Below are 22,642 nucleotides of genomic sequence, written 5' to 3' on the forward strand. Positions count from 1 at the left end.
GCACAACACAAAATTCATTCTGCTCATGGGAGGAAACTCTTAGAGGGGACACTTCCCCCAGCCTCTCTGCCCCTCTGAGTTAATGTCACTCACATTGGGTTAATGCAATCCCAGGACAGTTGCATGAGGGGGGTTTGGTGGGAGGATGGTGGGATCCTGCAACGTTATACCTGATGGGAAAAGTCCTTGGGGGGGGGGGGGGCAGGGTGTCACATGACACCTTTTACTTTTGGTCATGTGTCCATCGTGCCCAGAGAGTGTTGCCTCTAGAGGCCTGGCTAAGGGGGTGAGGGGGGGGCTAACGGAGGAGGAGTCAGGGGGCGTGGCTAACGGGGGACAAAGTACATTTAAAAAAGTTTGAGTGCACCCAAATGCAACGTGCTGCAGCACAAGGGGGGTCAAAGCCCCGCCCCCAGCCCACCTGTGCCCCTCCCCCAACTCCCTCCGCCTGGCCACGCCCCCAGCCCGCGTGAAACAAAGAAAGAAACAGCCCCGCCCCCCGGCCACGCAGAGCCCCGCCCCCCGGCCACGCAGAGCCCCGCCCCCAGGGCCTGAGGCAGCAGCCGCCCCTCGCAGACAGAGAACCCCCGTTAACCACCCGGCCCCGCCCCCCAGAAGCCGCAGTGGGTGGGCGGGGCCTGAGCAGGGCGGGGAAGCGCGTTCGGAATGGAGGGGCCCGATGAGACCGCGCATGCGCGGAAAGTCAGGGGCTCCCCGGCCAGACGTTGATTCCGGCGCTGGAAGCGAGGCCGCCCCGCGGGGGGTGGGGCCGGAGCGAGCACACTTGGCGCGTTAGACACGGGGCGTTTCCGTGCAAAACGCCCCTCGTCACCCGGGGGCGGGGCCGTGTCACTCCCCAGCGCCCCGCCCCCCGCGCAGCCACGTGTCACGCGGGGGGGGGCGCTGCAGGGCGCTGGCTCCAGCTCCTCTCAGTTGGTTCCGGACTGTACGAGCCTCCCCCCCCCCCCCCCCGTGATTCTCCGCCGCCTGTTGCCGCTGGGGGCTGGGATCGCACCTGCCCCCCCCCCCCCCCCCCCCCCCCCCCCCCCGCTTCTCCTGTTCCCGCCCCGCAGCCCCTGGGCCGCGCGCTGGGAGCCGGGACATTCCCCACCCCGGTGCGGCCCCAAGTCACTGGCACCTCCCGGCTGAAAGCAAACCCGGCGCCTGCGGCCAGTCCTATGGCACCGGCACCAGCGAGTTACCGGCCCGGGGAAGGGAGAAGAGGTTTGAAAAAGAGAAAATATTTCTCAAGCCCCCCCCCCCCCGGGTGTTTTGTTACTTCTGCGGCCCCGGGGCCTGTTTCCCGGTCGCTCTTCATTGATCTTTTCACGTGGCTCTTGGTTTAAAGCCCCGATCACAATTTTCCTTCTGCTTCTTCTCGTCTCTCTAGTCACCCCCCCCCCCGCTCCGGTCCCTGCCTCCCCGGGCTGCAGCCCCAAGAGACTGACGCGGTGACTCCCGAGGCTGCCCCAGGGACGGGTTGTGTGAAAGACCCGCAGCGCGGGGCAGGCCTGGCGGGGAGCCGGGCGGGGCAGCCAGGCTGTGGCCGGGGGAGCCCCGGGCCCCCAGACACCCCGGAAGGGTCACTCCCCACAGTCTGTCGGGAGCTGCCCGGGGCCCTGGGACCGTGGGGCCCGCCCAGGAGGCGGCTCCCGGGCCAGGCGCTGGCTCTGGGACCCGGGGCACAAGCCCGCCCCAGGGTGGGGGGGTCACTCCCGGGTGGAGCCCAGCGGGGCACGACCGGCCACGTGGCTCCAGGCCGGGGCTGGCGCTGTAACCCCGCGGCAGGCCCGGCTCGCCCGGCAGGGCCAGGAGCTGCCCCAGAGAGGGCTGGGCTGGGCTGGGCTGGGCTTGCCGGGGGGGGGGGGGGGGAGAAGCTTCGGGCCAGGGACCCGACATCCACCGGGTGAGAAAAACGCTTCCCCGGGATCCGGCCTGGGGCGGGGGAGTCACGTTGTGCGGGGCCCTGGGACTGGGGGGCGTTTCCCCGCCTGCTGCAGCAGCCGCCGCCGCCTGGCCCTACCTGCGAGTCCTTTGCCCGGCCGGGGCTGCGACTCGCACCGCTGGGAAGCCGGAGCCGGGTCGGAGCCGGGGAAAGGGGAGGCGGAGCTGGGGACACTCCCGGGGCCAGGCAGCGCAGGGGGCTGCAGGGATCTGGCTGCGGGCTCTGGGGGTGCCCGGGGGCAGCGGTGGTTTCTCTCTGCCCGCCAGAGCAGGGCTTGCGAGGGCGGGGGACTAGCCCGGGCCATGGGGGTTGGTCGGTATCTGGGGTTGTGCCCGGCGGGGGGGGAGGGGGGTAACTCACCGTCCTGGGGGTGGCGGAGCGAGACCGAACACCAGCAGCCAGGCATCCCACGTGCACCGCGGGCGCTAGGACCCAAGGGGCGGCGGGCGGGACTCGGGGTGGGGCGTCCCTCCCTCCTTGCAGCCCCCCCGCGCACGGGGCGCTGCTCCCGGCCGTCTGTGCCCGGGGAAGAGGGAAGCGGCTCCAACTCCAAGGCGTTCGGGGGGCGGGGCTGTGGGGCGCGGGAGAGGGCGGGGGGAATTCTGGGGCTGGGGGCAGAGCTGGGACTGGGGGACACTCTGAGTTGGGGGGGTGAAGGGAAGCAGAGGATGAGGGGGAGGGGCTGTGGGAGGCGGGAGGGGGCACATGGGAGCAAATTCAGCCTGGGTGGGGAGGGCTCATGAGAAGGACACTGGCAGCTGCCCCTGTCCGTGGGGTAGGAGAGGGGGAGGGGCTGCCCCAGCCCGTGGGGCAGGAGAGGGGGAGGGGCTGCCCCACCCAGCAGCGGGGAGTGGGATGTGGAATCTGCTTCCCTACAACTGGTCACCCCAGCGTGGGGCAGAGAATTTCCCTCCGCAGTTACAGGGCAAATCTCCCCGGGCAGCCCCTCCCTTCCCGCCCCCCAGCATAGGGCGTCCAGTTTAATGTCCCTGTTAAAACCGGTCTCAGCATTTGTGGGGCCGAGTGCACGGGGCTGGGCAGCTGCTGTCTCGGTTCTGCCAGGATTTGATCCCACAGCAGAGTCCCTGCCAAGCACAGCCCAGAACTGGGGTTCCCAAGAGCAGGTCGGATTCTCTGAGTGAGGGGAAATGAATGTTTCAAGTCTGGTGTCACATGGGTTAAAAATCCTGGTTCTCTGGGCCTGGTTCAGTTCTGCCAGCTTCAGCTGGGCCAATGGAGTTTGCATCTGCTGAGCTGTCCCTGGGGATTGTGGGGGCAGCCTGGGGGGCTCAGGCATGTGGGGGGAGAGGTCTCTGATTACTGCACAGGCAGAGGAGGCTGGTGTCTGCCTCTGCTCTGGGTACCGAGCCCTAGAGCTGGCTGAGTTTCCTGGGTCAGATGCTGCTGCCTCTGACATCCTGCTCTGGGAGCCCAGGTTGAACAGCGGGTCTGTAGCAGGGAGACATTCACTGCGGCCCCTCTGTGCCTGCCCTGGGTGGGGACGTCCCCGGTGCCTGATACTTGCTGCTTGGGGCAGCCCCAGGCTCTGCTGACATCAGCTCCAGGGGATGGGGGGAGAACGGGGGGACAAAGCTTGGGAGGGGCAGGAAAGTGACTCAGCCAAAGCAGCCTCTTCCAGCCTGAGTTTGTGCCCGAGGGGAGGGGGCTCCTGTCTGTCTGCGGCTCCTAGACCTGCTGCCTCAGTGATGTGGCCAGGCTCCCACTGGAGAGCAAACGCCCATGGGCACCGGGCAGGCACTAGCCCTCCCAGCAGAGGGGGAGGGCAGGTGGGAAACCAGGGAGCCCAGAAGGGGCAGCAGATGCAGAAAGTCGGGAGAGAGGTTTCCAGCCCCCAACCTGCTCAGACCCATTCACTGCATCATCCTGGGTAGGTTGACTGTCCTAGGAGTAGGGTGCAGGGAAGAAAAGCCAGTTCCTGCCCCTCCCAGTCCTTGTGGATTGGGAGCGGGGAGTGGAGAGGACACTGACCTCAGGGACAATGTTGGGAATCCTCCGGTTTGGAACTTCTGATCTTCTCTAGCGTCTGTCTCCGAGAGACTGTCCCAGGGAGGGTGTGAAAGTGCCTGGTGGGCTCAGCCCCGGGGGAGGGGCCAGGCCTGTGTTGTAACCACACAACTGAGGTTTTCCCAGCATGGTGGAATCTGAAGGAACTGGGGTGTGAAATGGACCAAAGGCCCTTGGGAAACCTCCTCAGTCACAGAACCATACGATGCTAGAACTGGAAGGACCCCAAGAGAGCCTCAAGTCCAGTCCCCTGCCCTCACGACAGGACAAAGCAGCATCTAGACCATCCCTGGGAGGTGTTTGTCTAACCTGCTCTTGAATATCTCCAGAGATGGAGATTCCACAACCTCCCTAGGCAACTTATTCCAGTGTTTCACCACCCTGACAGGAAATGTTTCCTAATGTCCAACCTAAACCTCTCTTGGTGCAGTTTAAGCCCATGGCTTCTTATGCTATCATCAGAGGCCAAGAACAATTCCCCCTCCCCTCCCCTCCCCTCCCCTCCCCTCCCCTCCCCTCCCTGTGACACCCCTCTGGACCCGACAGGACCAAGACCCACGTCTACCTTTTGTTCCAGATGATGCCAGCTTGCAGTACACAGGGCAGGGAAATGGCTGTGATGGAGCTGGCTCAGGTAGAGGATTGTGTGTGTGTGGGGAGGGGGGGGCAGGAAATAAACAGGGTGGGGCAGGGTGGGGTAAACCTGCTGGGATTTGCTCAGCCTAGGGCCTGATGGTCTGAACAGGCCCATTGGGAGGGGGGTGAACGTTCTCCCATCTCTGAAAGAGGAAACTGCCCATGGACTGGGAAAACTGACCAGAGTCTCCATTGGTCCATCAGTGGCTACTAGCCAGGCTGGGCAGGGAGGGTGCCCTGAGCCCCTGTTTTCCAGAAACTGGGAATGGGTAATGGAGTGGATCACTTGGGGTTTGCCTGTTCTGTTCAGTCTCCCTGGGGCACCTGCATTGGCCACTGTGGGCAGACAGGACACTGGGCTAAAGGGACCTTTGGTCTGACCCAGCCTGGCTGTTCTTGTTGCTGTTTCTCACGCTGGAGACAGAGCTCGCTGGCCAGAGGCTGCCATGAGCTAAGAAGGGGCTGGGATTCCTGTCCCTGTGGCCTGTGCTGAGCTCTGCTCCCACCTCCGCCTGTGGCAGGCATGTGGGTGACTGAGAAGACCCTGCCCTGCTCCATCTGCTGGGAGACACAAGGAGCTCTCCCCCCTCTCTGGAGCCTCCTGGCCTCTTTGGGCAGGGTGGGGTGGGATTCTGCTCCTCGGGCCCCCTCCATTGTGGCGAGTGGGGATGTGGCTGGAGCAGCAGGTGCTGAGTGGGGCCCCCTGTTGTTCCAGGTTCTGGTGACCTTCGAGGAGGTGGCTGTGTATTTCACCGCGGGGCAGGGGGCACTACTGAGCTCCGCGCAGAGAGCCCTCTATAGGAGTGTCATGCAGGAGAACTATGAGACGGTGGCCTCGCTGGGTAAGGATTCCTGCGCCCTCAGCTAGCAAAGCCCTAGGGACGGCATTTCTGCATGGGTCAGGTTCTTCCCTGGTCAGTTTGATGGGAGGGGAGTGGGGCCCCAAGCCCTCATGTGAGGGACACTTTCATCCCCGTGCCACCTTCTGGGGAACAGGAGAGTCAGACACCTAAGGGACAGGCTAATTCAACCCTCATCTCCCCAGCTTCCAAGGCCAGAAGCGGGGAACCATCCTGCCTATGTTATTTCTGCTTCACGCACTGTTCACCTGCCACCTTGGGACTGGCTCCATCTGTGGAGGGGTCTGAGTTCCACGGGCTTCGAAACAGGCAGAAGTTTAACCCCTAAGCTGTGTGTGTGTCAGCGAGTCCTCTAGAAATCCACAGATCATTAAAGCTCCTAGTGAGGGCATAACACTGGGCCCTGCACCCCCCCTCCCCCACAGTCAGGTGGCTTATTAGTTCAGAGATACAATGTAGAACAGACTTGTTAGCAGAGGAACCAGGAGCAGTCAGCACAATCCATCTTGGGGAGGAGGGGCACAGAGCTAAGGGCTCTGCCCCAAGCCAGTGAGACTCACTTCCACCCTGCACAGCTCATCGCTGGCTGCATCTCAAACCTTTATCCAGCTTCCCAGGGAAAAGGTGTCCGCTGGTCACATCCCCTTCTCAGGCTCAGATTATTGTAAGCCTGGGCTATTGGGAATGTGCTGGTTTGGGCATCCTTCCTCAGTGAGTCACCTCCAAATTCCCATCCCTGTTCAGATAATGGTGCAGTGCCAAGGGAAACTGAGGCACACACACAGGGTTACTACAGGACAGTAGAAATCACATGCAACATAACAAAGCAAACAGAGTGAATACAGTCCTGACTTCATCACATCCCCCAGTCCTTTCCTTCCCAGAAGTCTGATGCTCTCAAGTCCTGGTCCCATGTAGGATGAGATTGGGCTCATGGAATGTTCCCTGTGACACACACTCTCTGCTCAGATGCCATGTGTCTTCACCTTGCCTGATTTCACCCCTGGGCAGGATTCTCCATTTCCAAACCTGACCTGATCGCCCAGCTGGAACGAGGGGAAGAGCTGTGGGTCCCAGATCTCCAGCCCTCCAAGGAAATGGGGATCCTGAGAGATACCCGCACAGGTGAGAAGTCAGGGAAACTGACATAAAAACATACCAGAAACGTGGGAAAAATCTGGGACTTGCAAAAATGAGCATTGTGTGAGAGCCCTCACTTCTGCCCCATGTCTCCCCGGTAGGGCTGCAGGTATCATCCTGCCAAATACCTGTCACAGCTCCCCAGACATCCTGTTACATGTCAGGAGTTTCCTCCCTATGATTTCTTCCCTGGGAGTGTTTGGGTGGGACGTGGACCCACACACAATGTCTCAGTCTCACGAATTATTATTATGCTGTGCTTTCTGGCTTAGGGATGTAAAGGGCTAGTCAACTAGCTGATAAGCAAATGCTTATTGGATAGTTGACAGGCTAGTCGACTAGTCGCTTCCCTGACCCCTTTCTGCCTCTATCACAAAGAGGCAGCAAGGCAGGGAGCATGAGGGTATTTCAAAGCAACAGTGCCACTTGAAGTTTGGAGCCAGACCCCGGGTTCCGTGCAGCGCTGCACTTTGAAATGCGGCCTGCAGCCCAGAGCCAACTGAGACGTCTCCAGGCTGCACATGTCATTTGAAAGCAGCAGTACTGGGAGGAGCAGGGCTACTCAACATGTAGCCCTTGGGCCACATGCAGCCTATGGACCGTTTTTTTTGAGACCCACAGCACAGCTTGGATTTACGCGGGGCTCAACACATGGCCTGCGGGTGGGATCCTTTCCCTCTCCTGGGAACACTGCACAACTGCAAGTCAATATAATCAGGGCTCGATGATCACGGTGAAAGCCGCTCACCAGCCCCGCATTGTGCATGTGTGTGCCACCGGCGAACGGGGCACCGGGCTGAAATCTACTCACCGCGGGCGAGTATATTTAATACTTTGTCGAGCCCTGAATATAATGGTGTTCTGTCGATATGTCTTTTAGTAGTTAATTTTCTGGACTGTCATCATCATTAAAAGTGCTGTCATATGGTGCAAATCAGGTAACTATTACATTTTATTACTATCAGCAGAACTGACTTAAATAGGACCTGCATGTTGTGTAGTCTTCCCTTAATCTTTGCATTGATACCTATCAATGTTATAGAAGCTATCTGCATATATTTGAATATATATTTGCACACGTATGCAACCACACTTAAGTTGTGGCCCTCAGCATCTGCGGTGAGTATCAGTGTGGCCCCTGGGGCTTCTGCAGTTGAATAGCCCTGATGTGGAGCCTAGGATCAGCTGGGCTTCCCCCTCAGATCCTAGGCTCCGAGCAGCGCTGCTTCTTTGAAATGCCGCAGGGAGCCTGGCCTCAGGTTCCTCATGACGTTTCAAAGTGGCAGCACAGTACAGAGCCCCAGGTCAGTGGAGGAGTCCCCAGCTGACCCCAGGCTCCACATGGCGCTTTCACTGTTGAAATGTAGCAAAAGCAAAAGCCATAGGGCTGCTGCTCCATTACAAAGGTGGAGGCTCCCTATCGACTAATCAAACAGTCGATGCAAAATGCATGGACTATTCAATTAGTCAATACTTGATATCCTTATTATATTTTTTTCATTCCCCTGTTGGTCCTTTCTCCCCAGCACAGTAGGTGCTAGGACAGTGAGGGAGAACAAGGAGGAGAATCAACAGCAGGAAGGTCCCGGCACCGTAGAATAACAGGGAGTATTTTTGGAAGGAGCTGAAGGGGATTTTTCCCAGTATGTAGAACACAGGAAACTCTTGGGAAATTAACTCAGGGAAGAGTGGCAGCTGAAAAACAATTCAAGCAGAAAAGTGGAGGAACCCATTAAATGCAGTCTTATGGGCGGGCTGGCATGTGGGTTTTTGGGGGGTTTTCTTGCTTGACAGTCCCCTCCTCCCTTTTTTTGGTTGACCACTCTCCCCCCCCCCCCAGCAGCTTAAAAAAGGGTTCCATGGCCAAATAAAATTGGAAACACAGGACTAGACTGTTAATTCTCTAGTCAATGGTAGTTCACAGGCAGGAACGGCAGGTACCTGAGTTCTGGGGCTGGTTGCAGCTGTTGTTAGTGCCTGCAGGCTCTCTTTTGTACTATTGTGCTGAGTCCCTTGAAGGAGGGTACAGTCTGAGTCCTTTGCTGCCTCTGGTAGGTTCTGTGCAGCCCAAAGGGGCACCAAATGTCAGGCCAGACTGGCCACAAGAGGCAGGCTGGGAAACCACACAAAGGCTGCTGCTGGCAGAGTAGAATGAAGGCTGCAGAGGGGGAGCTGAGCTGCAGAAACAACCACAAGCAGCAGAGAAGCAGCCGGGGCCAATCTCCACCCTGGCCAGACAAAGGAACAGCCTGGCACTGCCCTGGCCGGCCGTGGGAGTGACAGCTGTTGTGGGCAGCTGGCAGGGCCCAGACAGGCACAGGCAGTGGCATCAGGAGTGTGGAACATAGGCAGGGCATGAAGCATCCAGCCAAGGGTTCACTTTCCTGCTCAGGCAACTTCCCCTGCCTCCTTCTGGCCAGAGTAGAGCATCTGAGCCAAAGAGCAAGGCAAGCCCAGTCCCCCAGCCAGGAGTTTTGTGGACGGAGCCCTTGGAGAGCTAAAACTCTGCTGCAGAGCTGGCCCACGCTATGGACTGACCGGGCAATAGCCTGGGGCGCCCAATTGTAAGGAGCACCGCGTGGTGCTGCCGAGCTGGGTGGGGGTGGGGCCACACATGCGCCGCGTGCTCAGGGTGCAGGAATGACTTGGGCCGGCTCTGCTTTGCTGGGTACTTTCTCTCCAAGCCCTAGTGACCTGCCATGTGGCAGCTGCAATCTGAGGCCTGCCTGTGGGCCTCAGTATCAGACCTGCCAGCCATCCCTAGAGCTCCCCTTCTGAGCAGTGTGTTCCTGTCCTGCCCTGGGATGGGGGGAGGAATGGAAGGGGCCATGTGGGAAACTAAGTTATATCCTAGAGAGTACAGCTGAGTACTCAGCTCCCTTGGGGAATCAGCTGGGCTGTTCCTGAGGCAGAGGGGATGCACCTTTACTGCAGGTGAGTGTGCCTGGGATCCTGCATCAGCCAGAGCCCAGTCCCTGCAAGGTGGGGAAGGAGCCTATCTGGGTGGGCAACTCAGATCCTGGCTCTGGAAGCAGTAATGGCACAGACCTTAATGAACAAGATCAACTCTTTTAATTGCTTCCCAAACAGGATTTCCATTTTCCAAAGCTCATGTGATCTCCTGGGTGGAACAGGGGGAGGAGCTGTGGATCCCAGATCTCCAAAGCTGTGAGAAAGGAGAGATCATCAGTGACGCCCACACAGGTGAGCAATCAGCTAAACTTACTCAGAAAATAATTTCAGTGTACTCCTAGCAGATGTCATTTTCATCAAGTCCTACTGACCCTTCTGCATGTCTTAAACACCAGTCTGCTGGGTGGGGGAAAGATTATGGTGAAGGAGGGTGAATTCAGCTCATGATTATTAAATCTTTCCAGCCATTCCTTGGGCATGCTCCTCCTTTTCTATTTCTATTTGAGAGTTTCCTTTCCACTCTGCACAGGGAATGACTCCTGTCTGGTTTCTCTCTCTGTCCCAGCAGGTGATGAGACACTGACTGACAACCATGAGGAGAGTCTTGAGCAGGAAGGACCAGAGCAAATGGCTCCATGTGGGATGATGTTGGGAAAATCTGAAGGGCATGTTTCTCAGAGTCCTGAGCAGGGACTCTGTGAGAGCCAGCATAACCCAGAAAAGCAGCAGGGTAACCACCCAGAAGAGGGACAGGGTAAATCCAGCCACAGAAGCAGAGGAGTGAAAACAAACACAGAAACTGTTAATCAGAAAATCCCCCATCAACAGTCACCCTGTGCTTGCAGTGACTGTGCAACTCTTAGTAAATGTGGAAGAGCCCACACAGGAGAGAAGCCCTTCAGTTGCTCTGAGTGTGGAAAATGCTTCAGTCAGAGGTCACACCTTGTTAGACATAGGAGAACCCACACAGGAGAGAAACCCTTTTGCTGTTCTGACTGTGGGAAAAGCTTCAGTCGGAGCTCACATCTTGTTGGACATAGGAGAACCCACACAGGGGAGAAACCTTTCAGTTGCTCTGAGTGTGGAAAATGCTTCAGTCAGAGGTCACACCTTGTTAGACATAGGAGAACCCACACAGGAGAGAAACCCTTCACCTGCTCTGACTGTGGAAAATGCTTCAGTCAGAGCACAGATTATCTTATTCACAGGAGAATCCACACAGGGGAGAAACCTTTCAGTTGCTCTGAGTGTGGAAAATGGTTCAGTCGGAGGTCATGCCTTGTTAGTCATAGGAGAACCCACACAGGAGAGAAACCCTTTAACTGCTCTGACTGCAGGAAAAGCTTCAGTGTGAGTTCAAGCCTTGTTGCACATAGGAGAACCCACACAGGAGAGAAACCCTTCAGCTGCTCTGACTGTTGGAAAAGCTTCAGTACAAAGTCAAATCTTCTTATCCACAAGAGAACCCACACAGGGGAGAAACCTTTCAATTGCTCTGACTGTGGAAAATGCTTCAGTCAGAGGTCAGAATTTGTTAGACATAGGGGAACCCACACAGGGGAGAAACCTTTCAGTTGCTCTGACTGTGGGAAAAGCTTCAGTCAGAGGTCACACCTTGTTAGACATAGGAGACCCACACAGGCTTTCCCTATCCTGCTTGCTGGCAGCCCTGCCTCACACGCTGTATCCCTCATTTCAGTCCCTACTCCAGAGCCGAAAGAGGTCCATAAGATCCACTAACTCCAGAATGCCAGAAAAGGAAATCTAGTCTATTGGAAGTTCTTAACCTCAGTCCTCCCCCCTTTGCTTCCCCTCACCTGATGACGCTGGAGCAGCAGAGGATTGAGGTCTCTCAGTTAGGGCCACATCAGTGAGGATTGGGGGATTGGAGGAGTTTCTTTGTTTCTCACTTGTATGGTCCTCAATGGATTTTTTTTGTGGGTCAGTGACCCCTGACCAAAAAATGGTTCTCCACTCCTGTGTCAAATAAAGAAAACATTGAAACCTTTTGTGTTGGGCATAATGTTTTACTTTATTTAAAAAGAAGTTTGACAAAGTAATGAGAGAATCAAAATGCTTAATCCGTTTGATAATGTAAATTAAACTGATCTCCACAGCTGCAGCATTAGCAAAGTGGCTCAGGTGTAATTATAATTAATAGTGAGTGTCCATTAGCAACTGGTAGTCCAAGGAAAGGTTTGCATCCACCCATGTTATCCACAGGGCATATAGTGGAGAGAGCTCCTCCCCCTCTCCCAGGAGAGTGTCACAGACCAGAGCAGGAGAGTTAAATCTTTGCACACCCCTTCGGAACGGTTGCTGACCCCTGTTGTACTTTTTCTAAACGACTGGCTGAGCAATCCCTAGGCAGGGCTGTGGTCTGTAGCTCATTGGAAGTAACTTTATTCTGATCAGTCAGGGTGTGAAACTCCTGACTGATGGTGAGTTTCAAAATCAGGACTTCTGGGTCCTGTTCCCAGCATTGTCCCAGACTGGCTGTGTGATGGCAGACAAGGCCCTGTGCCTTTCTCAGTCTTTGTCACTCCCTCTGTCAGTTGGGTGTAACCATCCTCTTCTGCCTGTCCCATCACAGGGGAATATGGGGAGCTGTAAGGAGCTATGTGAGGGTGTCACTGGTAGCACTGAGTAATAGGAGGTGTCCTATCAATGGGACTCAGTACAGATACTGGGGGTGTGTGCGCAGTAGAGTCCTGTTCTTCCCCCTTCCATTGTGCAGGGTCCCATGTGAACCTCCCCAACCAGCGCACACAGGGCCAGAAGCAGGCAACTCCTATGGCCAATAGATGGCACAGCAGCCTCCCAATTCCCCATTCTCCTTATTATTGGGATGCTTGATGATCTGATTCGAGCCCATCCCAATTCTATGTGACCGATGGGGCTCTGCTGTGTAACAGCTGCTACAGCCAATGGTGTTGCTGTTTCATTGTGTGTCAGGACTACTGGCCCCTCACTAAAACTCAGGGCCCATTGGGTGGCTTCAATAGCCCCCAGCACCAAAAGGAAGAGGGAGATGTTGGGATATGTAAATTAATAGGGGTCTGGAATGATTCTACATTAGTGGTTTAGAGGTCAGCCATAGCGTTATCCTTTGAACATTACCCTTTTGTTTTTTGTAGTTTGGGAAGAGTCCAGTCGCAAGCAGTATTATTCTTTCTCAGTGAGAATCAAGGGAGGGGCCCCTCCTGCAGTCAGACAATATCCTATCCCTTGGGCTGCTGTCTAGGACCTTCCCACTGCCATAGAAATCCTGGAGCAGTGAGGTCTTATTGAACCTGCAGGTTCCTATGCCAATGCTCCAGTATAGCTCCTATGTAAACATGGTCCTAGAGGTTAACCACTGACTACTGGGAACTAAACCATGTCACTCCCTTTCTTGCTCCTTTGGTAGCCTGCCTCCCTGAAATGATTGCCCAAACCCAGCCAGGAGACAGATGGTTCTAGGTGCTGGATGTTTCTAATGGCTTTTGGTCTATTCCTTTGGCCACAGAAAGCTGATGGAAAACTGCCTTTACTTTGCTGGGTTCATAGTTCAGTGATGTCTTTTGCCCCTAGGCTACAATAATGCTCCCACCCTATTCCACTGGGAACTTTGGTGAGTTCTGGATGTACTGGGTCCTTTCAGGGTGTATGTACACTGCAGAGTTTGCACAAAAGCTGTCCACACAACATGCACCTTTTTGCACAAGAGAGGCCTTTTTTCACAAGACTTATTCCTCTTTCTATGAGGAATACGCCTTTTTGTGCAAGAGCTCTTGTGCAAAAAGGGATGAGTGGATGGGAAACAGGTTTTTATGCAAAAACAGCCCATCAAAAGAAGTGGTGGTGGCAATCAGAGCTTTCTTGCTTTTGCAATGCACTTTAGTAGTGTGGATGTGCCGTTGCACAAGAAGCCTGCAATGTAGACATATCCTTCTTTCTACGAGGAAGAGCTCTTTTGGAAAACGGCATGTATGGATGGGGAAGAGGGAGTTCTTTCGAAAGAAGAGGAAAGAGGAAAAGGCACAGGTGCCTTGGTGGCCACTCGGTCCATAGTAATCACAGCTGAAATGCAAGATAGCATCCAGTCAGTGTAGACACTATCTGTCAAAAAATTAGATTGCTTTTTTGATGCTCTTTGGCAGTGTGGACATGGTCTTTTGGAAGAAGGGTTTTCGGAAGATCTCTTCCAGAAAAGCTTCTTTTGAAAGAAGCCTGCAGTCTATATGTAACCTCAGTTAGGGAAATATTCAGTAGGTGGATGAGATCCTTATCAGGGTGGGAGAGGGAGGAGGTAGCTGCTACTACCAGGGTGGTTCCTCAAGGTCTTTCCTCCTGGCTTTCTCAGCGCCTGGCTCCAGAGCACTTCGTGCCAGCTGGATACCACATTCCAAGCCTCTTTCTGTAGGGGTGAGCCTCCATAGACCTCCTTAAGGGCTTCCTAAAGGAAATGGAGACTGTGTGGCCTAAAGGAGAAGGTGTCTGCCTTTTGATCAGAAGACAGTTTGAGTCCCTTTGCAGTGGCGATGGCTTTCCTGTGTCTGTGCCTGTGGCCCTTCTGTCTTCAGCCTGGAAACCTCCTCTTGGCTCCAGTGGGGCCCTGGGAAGGAGTTGTTGGGCAGGCGGGAGCTCTGGCTGCTCCCACTGGAGCCTTTGCCATTCTTGCCTGGCCAGAGTGAGAAGGGGGAGGTCAGGCCAGTGTGTGGAGCTTGAGGGGGCTTATTAATAGCATGTCTGGGCCCTCGGTGTTGCTCTGCTTCTCACATATGTGGGAGAAACCTTTTGGGGCAACATCCCTTGCCCCACTGAGCCCCTGGACTGTGAATGATGAGGGGACTTGACAGCGGCCTGGCCCTGATTTCCTGCCACCTTCTCATCCTGGTCACAGAGCGTCTGCAGCTGCCCATGTGCTGGTGGATGGGGCCTTCACTCAGTATTTGGCAGCCTGGGGAGAGGGGGAGCAGCCTGGCCAGGGGTCTCTGTAGCTCTGCAGCCATGCATAGGCCTGGCCCTGCCTTGGTTGCTGTGTGGCTTCTGAGCCTTCCCTTGGAACTGTTAGCATCAGCCCCAATGCTCAAGGTGCCCAGGGGAGGAAAGAGGAGCTGGGCTCCAAGCTGGGACTTTTCCTTCATCCTGTGTCCCCTGGCTCCAGCCTGGCCCTGGGCCTCTTTCCAGCCAGCCCCATAGGGACCATGGGACAAAAAGCAGCGAGGTGCAGACCTAGCCTGCATGATCCACTTGTGCTCATTTTTTGGGATTAAAGTAGAATCTCGCTAGGAGGTGTTGCTGCTCCCTCCCTACATTGCATTGGCTGAGAATTGAACCCAGGTCAACTGGGAAGTAGCTATGCTCACCACTATACCACCAATGCATGCACCTGCAGCTTGTGGGAAAATTAGGGAGGTGGGGAAGTGGCTGCTGGCTGCTCTGCATGGCCCAGAGATGCGGCCCAAGAGCTGTCCTTGTGTTTTTGTTTTTGGCTAAGATTGAGCATTTCCTGCCTCTCAAAGAGCCATGTCACAGGCACAAGACCCCTCCAGCCTTCCAAAAAGCCTGCAGCATAGACATGCAGTGTGAAAACCTCACAACAACAACAAGCCCTGCCCAAGTAGATCCTACTGAGATTTGAACTCAGATTACAGAATTCAAAATCCTGAGTCCTGCCCTTTACACCATGGGACCTACTTAGGGAGTTGTGTGTGGACACCTGGCACACTCAGTTTTCAGGCTGGCCTCTGCACTCCTGGCTTCCCTCCTGCTTCTTCATCTCTCTGACTATGACTACACGGCACATTTATTCTGGAATAAGCTGTTCTTGAATAGTTATTCCAAAATCGTTTATTTCGAACTAGCACATCCACTCTGCAGGGAAACCTCAGAATAGTCTGTGGCAGGCTCCCCAATGTAGACGCGCTATCTCGATTTAGAGCCCCAGAAAGAACAACTTAGAATGGCTGTGGGGAGGGGCTAGTTCAAACTAGCAGCAGTGGTGCATCTGCACAGGCCTTATTTTGAAATAGCTAATTTGGAACAGGCGTTATTCTTTGTAGAATGAGGTTTGCAGAAGTTGGAATAAGCTGTCTGTTACTTCAGAATTATTTCAAAATAAAGTAATTGCTGTGTAGACTCTTGCATTGTTATTTTAGAATAATGGCTATTGTTCCAAAAGAACTTTTGTGGGGTGGACAGAACCTGCGCAGCCCAAGAAAAGCGATTGGTAGCTCATACCCACAATCTTTTTGTCAATTGCAGTGCAGGGCTCTGAAGACAGGGATCCAAGGCAACCACTTTGGTTGCCTTCTGCTAAGGCGAGGCCGGAGGGAAAAGAATGGCTCCTTTAAGCTGGAGCTGACCCAGCAACCTAAGGATCACTTGCCAAGCACACACTACAGTCCTCTACTCTGCTGGCTGAGATATCAAAGGATGCCTGAGTGATACTGTTTTGTCCAGGTTGGCCCTTCTACAAGTCTCTGGGCACGTGCCCCCCCACAAATAGATGGCATTACTGATGAGGGGCAGAGGGACTGTCACAGGTACTTCACATGCAGACAGACCCCCTGAGTGAAACCTGAGCAAGATCCATCCATGTCACAGCAAAAGGAAGAAAGTTGGGTTCTTCTCATGTCATCTTTGATCCACAGTCTCTAGGGGTGCGGTAGGAGCAGGTGCACAAAAAAACAAACCACTTGAATGAGCTTTGCTCTAGAAACACACAGAAACACCTCTGAGGGTTTCCTTGCCTGTACTTAAATGTTGACAAAATTTTTCTTACCAACTCTTTGGCCAACTCAGATTTCTGTGGAGTTACGAAATTCTCTCTTGTTCATTCTGTGCTCTCAGGAAGGGAGCAAATTGAGGAAAGCCGGACACCCACATGGGGACTCCAACCTAAACCCTGAGACTAAGAGGTTTACAATCCAGAAGATCAATGGTTGCTTCATTTCTGTCTTTCGTCAACCCTGACTTCCTTCAGCCCTTCCCAACTTCAAGTCCAACTCCACAGTCCAAGCAGCTGCAGGAGATGTGCATATTAGAGCATCTCCTCACTGAGCTGTAGCCTTCTGTGCCCAGGGAGCCAGACACTGCCAGGGTGGGAAAGCTGGAGGGAAATGGTGACTGGTCGCTCTTTGACAGTCAAAGGTGTTGTCTGGGGCCATAAATTAGAACAGTTTTAAAGAGGCCTTGGGGGTGGGCACAGTGGCTTATCTGGGACCATAGAGTAGAAGTGTTTTACAGGCCTGCAGGGGGCACCATGACCTAGTTGGCTGAAGCACCTGTCTAGTAAACAAGAGATCCTGGGTTCAGTTCCCAGTGGTGCCTCCCTGTAGCCTTCATTTCCCATTTCCCTATCCCCTTCTGGGACACAGCAGTGACCATGGAACTGCTGATTCAGGAAAAGGCTGATTGGGGAGGAGTGTTGGGAAGAAGGAAACCACAAGCCTGGAGCGGGTGCAGAGGCTGCTGTGACTGGCCCTGGCAAGGCAGGGCTCTGACTGCAATTGCTGAGACAGGAGAGCCAGCGCCACACACCCTTGTGATTCCCTGGGAGTGTCAGTGCCCAGAGATCCTGAGACTGCAACCTCTATAGCCAGTGGTGGATATAGGGCAGGGCGAGCGGGGTGGCCCCCCCGGGCCCTGCGCTTCAAGAAGCCCCACTCATGCACCGTGTCAAAAGGGGGGCCCCGTGAAATTGTGCTGCCCTGGGCCCCGCAGAATCCTCATCTGTCCCTGTCTATAGCCATGGAGAGTGACTCTCCCCCACCTCCCTTAGGATGGGCAATGGCTGTATAGAGATAGCCTGCCCTAGGTGGTAGAGAGCCATGAAGTAACAGACTCAGGAAAAATCTCTGGGCTGCAATCCTTAATTACACAAAATTAAAATAATTCACCAGCTCAGACATGATTTCTAACCCCCCAAACAAGGAAAATAATAAAACCAGATGGACTAGTTAGACTTTTCCTTGCTTACACATTTCAAGAAATCTATTATTATAAATCTTGATACTTTGTGGCCTAAAGGATAAGATGTTTACATTCAAATCAGACCACTGAGGGTTTGAGTCCCTTTGTAGGTGTGTTTACTTTGCTTTGTGTATGCTTGTGGGGCCTGCTATCTTTGGCTGGAAAGGTCATCTGTAACAATATGGTTTTTCTGCAACCCTATTGGAAGGCCTGTCGCTATTCAGTAGGTCTAAACTAATGTTTTCTTCTGCAGCCAGACTGAAGAGCAGCAGCAATTAGCTCTAAAGCCTAGAGTCTCGTGCTCACATTCCACCTAAATGACATTGAAATAGTGTCACACTAGGCTGTGAGAAGGGGATCTTAGCCTAACGTCACCCACTGTAACCAGCTAAGAAACAGATCACAAGATGGGTAGAGAAAACTTAAACACCGTTTTGTCTGGAAAGAAACTGCTTACCAATAGTTGTGGTTGTGCAGTTGGCATTCTATGATTCTTGTTCTCCCTTTCCTATTGTTTGTCTGTGTGGTTGTTGTCTGGTTTGGATCTGTTTCTGTCTGCTGTATAATTAATTTTGCTAGATGTAAATCAACTAAGGTGGTGGAGTATGATTGGTTAGGTAATTCATAATAGTATCTTATGACGGGTTAGTAAAATTATACTAAAATAATTGGTTAAGGTTTTGCTAAGCAGGACTCAATTTTCACTATATAATGTGGGGTCCAATAAGGAGACAGGAAGAAGAAGGAAAAGGGGAAAAGAGAAGTAGAAAAAGGGAAAGTAAGACTGGGAAGAAGAAGTCACGTCCAAAACCACCTAGGACCAGAGCTTCCAGGACAATGCTTCACAACCTTCAGTAGGGAAACAAGCTATGCAAGCCCTGAGACCACTGACTCAGAGTAGAACATGCCTGTCCCATTAGAAGGGATACCTGAAGAGCCTGTGTTTCTATAGGGCTCTGAACCCACAACCTGCTGTATGTTAAACAAACACAATGACAACTACACCCCAAATGCTTTTTCTTGCTAGTACTTCAACTTGGGCAAAAAGTATGTTACTAACCCTTTGGCCAACTCAGATTGCTGCGGGGGAAGGAATTCTCTCTTCTAATTCTGTGCCCTCAGGAGAAGACCAAAGCAAAGGAGGCCGGGTCCCCACCTGGGGTCTCCAACCCAAATGCTGAGAGCCAGAGGTTTACAAGCCAGATGATCAATGTTTGCTGCACTTCTCCCTCCCCCCAACTGTGCCAAATCTCAAGGCCAGCTCTACAGTCCCAGCGGCTGGTGGAGATGTGCATGTTAGAGCCTCTGTCCAATGAGCTGTAGCTTTCTGTGCCCAGGGAGCCAGACACCCCCATGGCTGGAAGGAAACGGGGATAGGCTATATTTTGGGAGTCAAAGGTGTTGTCTGGAACCATAGAGTAGAACAGTTTCCCCAATCTTCTGGAGCAGGGCACCATGACTTAGCTGCCTAAAGCACCTGCCTTATAAACAGGAGATCCTGGGTTCAAGTCCCAGTGATGCCGTTCAGAGCCTTTACTTACTTTTTCCTAGGTCCTTCTGGGACACAGAAGAGGCCTCCCCTGGCCACCCATGGAACTGCTGGTTCAGGAAAAGGCTGGTTGGGAAGAAGGAAACCACAAGTGAGAAACACCTGATACCCTAACTCTCCATGGCTACAGGCACTACAAAGGTTGCACCCTCAGGCTCTCTAGGTGCTGACACTCCCAGGGAATCACAAGGGTGTGTGGCGCTGGCTCTCCTGTCCCAGCAATTGCAGTCAGAGCCCTGCCTTGCCAGTGCCAGTCACAGCAGCCTCTGCACCCGCTCCAGGCTTGTGGTTTCCTTCTTCCCATTAGCACCTCTTCAATCAGCCTTTTCCTGAACCAGAAGTTCCTTAGGCGGCCTGGGGAGGCCTCTTCTGTGTCCCAGAAGGACATAGGAAAAAGAGAGCAAAGGCTCTGAAAGGCACCACTGGGACTTGAACCCAGGATCTCCTGTTTATGAGGCAGGCGCTTTAGCCAGCTAAGCCATGGTGCCCACCATGAAAGTTTCTTTCTATACAATGAGGTTTATCAGTTATTTCTCTTGAACTAACCACACCTTAACAGTGTCTGTTATTTCGAAATAGCACTATTTTGAAATAGCGCCATAACACGAATATGCAAATGAAGCACAGGATATTTATATCCCAGATTCATATACTATTTTGAATGTCTTCATTTGCATCCCTCTCTCAAAAGGTAGACATGCCTGAACTGCCTTGTGGGTGCCAAGGGGAGCCGCAAGAAGAGAAGACCTTGTGTTACTGCCTGGTTGCGAACCAGGAACTTTCCATGTGTTAGGCTAAGCCATGGTGCCCAGCCACAAAATTGCTTTAAAACTCTTCTACTTTATAGTCCCAGACAACACCTTTGACTCCCAAAGTGCGGCCATTCCCCATTTCCCTGCAGCCTTCCAGCCCTGGCAGTGTCTGGCCCCCTGGGCACAGAAAGCTCCATGGGCAGGGGGCTTTGGCTTCCTTGCCCATGGGATGCTGTTGCAGGAAGGGCTGCTCAGCAGGGGTGGGGTAATAGGCGGGAAGAAGTTGGTATCACAGAGTGTTGGTGGGATAATACAGGACTGGAATTTTGGCACAGAAGGGTTCAGCTTGCTCGGGAAGGACTGGCAGGGAAAAAGGGAGGAGGAGTTTCCTTAGATATGAAACATGCAAACACTTGGCCTGAGATGGAGATGGACACAGAAGACAGACTTGTCGTAAATCCCTGGGTGAGGTTAAAGGGGTAAAACCCCAGGGTGATGTCACACTAGGCGTCTATTACAGACACCTCCCCAGGCAGAAGAGGTGCATGAGGCTTTTTAAACAATTAACAAAATAATCCAAAGTGCAGCTGGTTTCACACACACTCAGCGTCACCCACAGCTGGGAGGCAGTTTGCAGGGAGCTGAAAAGAAACAGAAGAGGGGAAACTGGAGCCTGGCAGACCCAAGCCTTGGGATTCTTCTGTGTCCACATGTGCTAAGCAGCTGGCAGCCAAGCTCCCAAGTGCTGGTCTGTTTCTGCCCTCCACAGGCAGGCGAATCCCCTCTGCTGGGTGTTACAGGCTGGACTTTGCCTGCCTGACTTTTAGCCAGGGAACTGCTCCCTGTGAGGCAAATGGGACACCCCCTGCACTGCGGAAAGCAGCCCGTTGCCTTATGGAAGAGGGAAGATGCCCCTGGGAGCACTTAGCCCCTGGCTGGCTCTGCCTGTGGAAAACAGGAAGGAGCAAACATCTATCACTGGAGAATGTGGGTATTGATCCCACTGCCTCTCACACGCAAAGCAAGTGCTCTACCACTTGAGCTAATTCCCCTGCCTATGTGCTGTTTTCCTGTCCCATCCAACTTGTTCCCGAGCCCGCAACATCCCTTCTGGTAAACACTCATATAAAACTCAGCAAATATCCAGAGAAGTTGTGGTTCCCTTTACAAGACTCTGCACAGCTCAGTTCCAATCAGCCGGTCTTCCCTAGAGCCCGGAACATCGACCGCGGCAGCGTCGCTCTTACGCCCAGTGTAGACACGGCCTGAGAGTGTCACAAACCAGCCCCGGGCACATTCCTGGCTAGGACCAGTCACAATCTGGGCTCAGTGAGGGTCCATCCTACCTGAGACGAGTGTGACACAAAAGCCTCCTGTTCCCTGCCCAGTTCCCAACACTGGCTTCAGACCCAGCTATATTTGGTGCCTTGGCTGCTGTCCCTGCTGGCAGGGAGCTGTCCCGCACCTGTGGTTCATCTGTCTCTGACAGGTGGCAGCCCTGTTAAGGGGAGAAGTGCTGTGTGTGTGAGGGGAGGGGGTTCAAGCAGGGGAATTTCCCTGCATGTGTAGAAACCATCACTGCCGGCCCAGGCTGGGCCAGTGCGCTGGCATCCCTCATGTCTGGAGCATCCCGCCTGGGAAAAACTGAAACTGTATCAGGAGATAAGGGATCAGGGTCCCTCCTGGCAGGAGCTATAGGGCTTGGGGTCCCTCCACCCCTCTCCAACAGGAAATATAGGATCAAGGGTCCCTCCTCTTCTTCCCACCAGAAACTATGGGGCCAGGGGACCCTTCACCTCCCAGCAGGAGTTGGAAGGAGTTGGCAGGTGCCATGGGGGCTCACACACAAACAGGTGCACATGCCCTCAATATCGGTGCCCAGGACAAAACTCGCTCCTGGAACAGTGACTTGCAGTGAGGCCCCTCCCTGACAGCACCATGTCACAGCACAGCTAGGGATGTTATCCACCCAAAGAGTTTCCCAGCTTCTCCATGCCCCCAAATCCCATCAGGCAAACTGCCCCATGGGCTTCACCCGCACCATGCTCAGGGCCTGGGGATTTTCTGTCAGACCAAATAATTACCCCCCACACTGCTCTGGAGTCTCTGCCTCTCATGGGCCTTCTCATCCTCAGGCTCCGCTTTGTCGCCAGACAGACACAGACACTGCTCTGCTACAGCCACCTCCCTCTGGCTGTCACTCCTGGGCCTTCTAGACCCTTGCTTCTGACTTTGGATACCTGGGCTTTTAGCACTCAGATCTTCACCTAACACCAGTGATGACTAGGATGGGGTCTGAACAGTTTTTGTAGACAGACAGCCACTAAGGGTACGTCTAGACTACCGTGTTTTGTCGACAGATACTGTCGACAAAACTTCCGTCGACAAAGAGCGTCCAGACACATTGAGTTCTGTCGACAAAGCAAGCTGCTTTGTCGACAGAACTCCGTAGTCTGGACGCAATGTTACAGGCAATAACACCTTCTGTCGACAGAGTTCTGTCGACAGAAGGTGTTATGCCTTGTAAAATGAGGTATACCAGCGTCGACAAGACTGCCGAGTTCTGTCGACAGAACTCAGCTGTAGTCTAGACACACCCTAAGGGTCCTTGTTAACTCTCTCAGAGCACAAAGTTTCTTGTCAGTTACAGCAAACTCACCCAACATGGGACTTGAACCAGCAAACCTCAGTTCAAGAGATCAGTGCTTTACCTATTAGACTACTGGGGCACAGAAAAAAACACTGCCAGAGACAGAAATTCACCCTTCTAAATGTCCCTTCTTCAACTTTTAGCTCCTGATCAAGCTCTTTTGAAGAAGCCAGATACACAAGAAGGGCCGATCAGCCCCTCTGAAAATCAGCT

General features: G+C 53.8%; 2 protein-coding genes and 1 non-coding gene across 7 annotated transcripts in view; 1 reads left to right on the forward strand and 2 right to left on the reverse strand.

Moving 5' to 3' along the window:
* Nucleotides 1-22,642, reverse strand: part of LOC142821597 (uncharacterized) — a 95,229-nt gene that overhangs the window by 14,326 nt on the left and 58,261 nt on the right. The gene's annotated exons all lie outside the window — the stretch shown is intronic.
* LOC112544381 (uncharacterized) lies at nucleotides 1,089-11,528 on the forward strand. 4 transcript variants are annotated; one of them, XM_089771050.1, is made up of 6 exons: nucleotides 1,089-1,224; nucleotides 4,548-4,604; nucleotides 5,322-5,448; nucleotides 6,478-6,591; nucleotides 9,697-9,810; nucleotides 10,085-11,528. In XM_089771050.1, exons 2-6 carry the CDS (start codon nucleotides 4,548-4,550, stop codon nucleotides 11,257-11,259), a joined length of 1,587 nt encoding a protein of 528 aa, XP_089627176.1. In that variant the 5' UTR covers nucleotides 1,089-1,224; the 3' UTR covers nucleotides 11,260-11,528. The 4 variants fall into 4 exon arrangements, with proteins under 4 accessions (XP_089627176.1, XP_075769254.2, XP_075769250.2 ...); XM_075913139.2 differs by lacking the exon at nucleotides 1,089-1,224 and adding an exon at nucleotides 1,871-1,906; XM_075913135.2 differs by lacking the exon at nucleotides 1,089-1,224 and adding an exon at nucleotides 2,674-3,069.
* TRNAM-CAU (transfer RNA methionine (anticodon CAU)) lies at nucleotides 19,442-19,515 on the reverse strand. Its single transcript has one exon. It is a non-coding gene; the product is annotated as a tRNA-Met (tRNA).

This window comes from Pelodiscus sinensis, chromosome 19 (assembly GCF_052426305.1).
Source record: "Pelodiscus sinensis isolate ZL-2025 chromosome 19, ASM5242630v1, whole genome shotgun sequence".
In the NCBI taxonomy this organism is placed as follows: Eukaryota; Metazoa; Chordata; order Testudines; family Trionychidae; genus Pelodiscus; species Pelodiscus sinensis.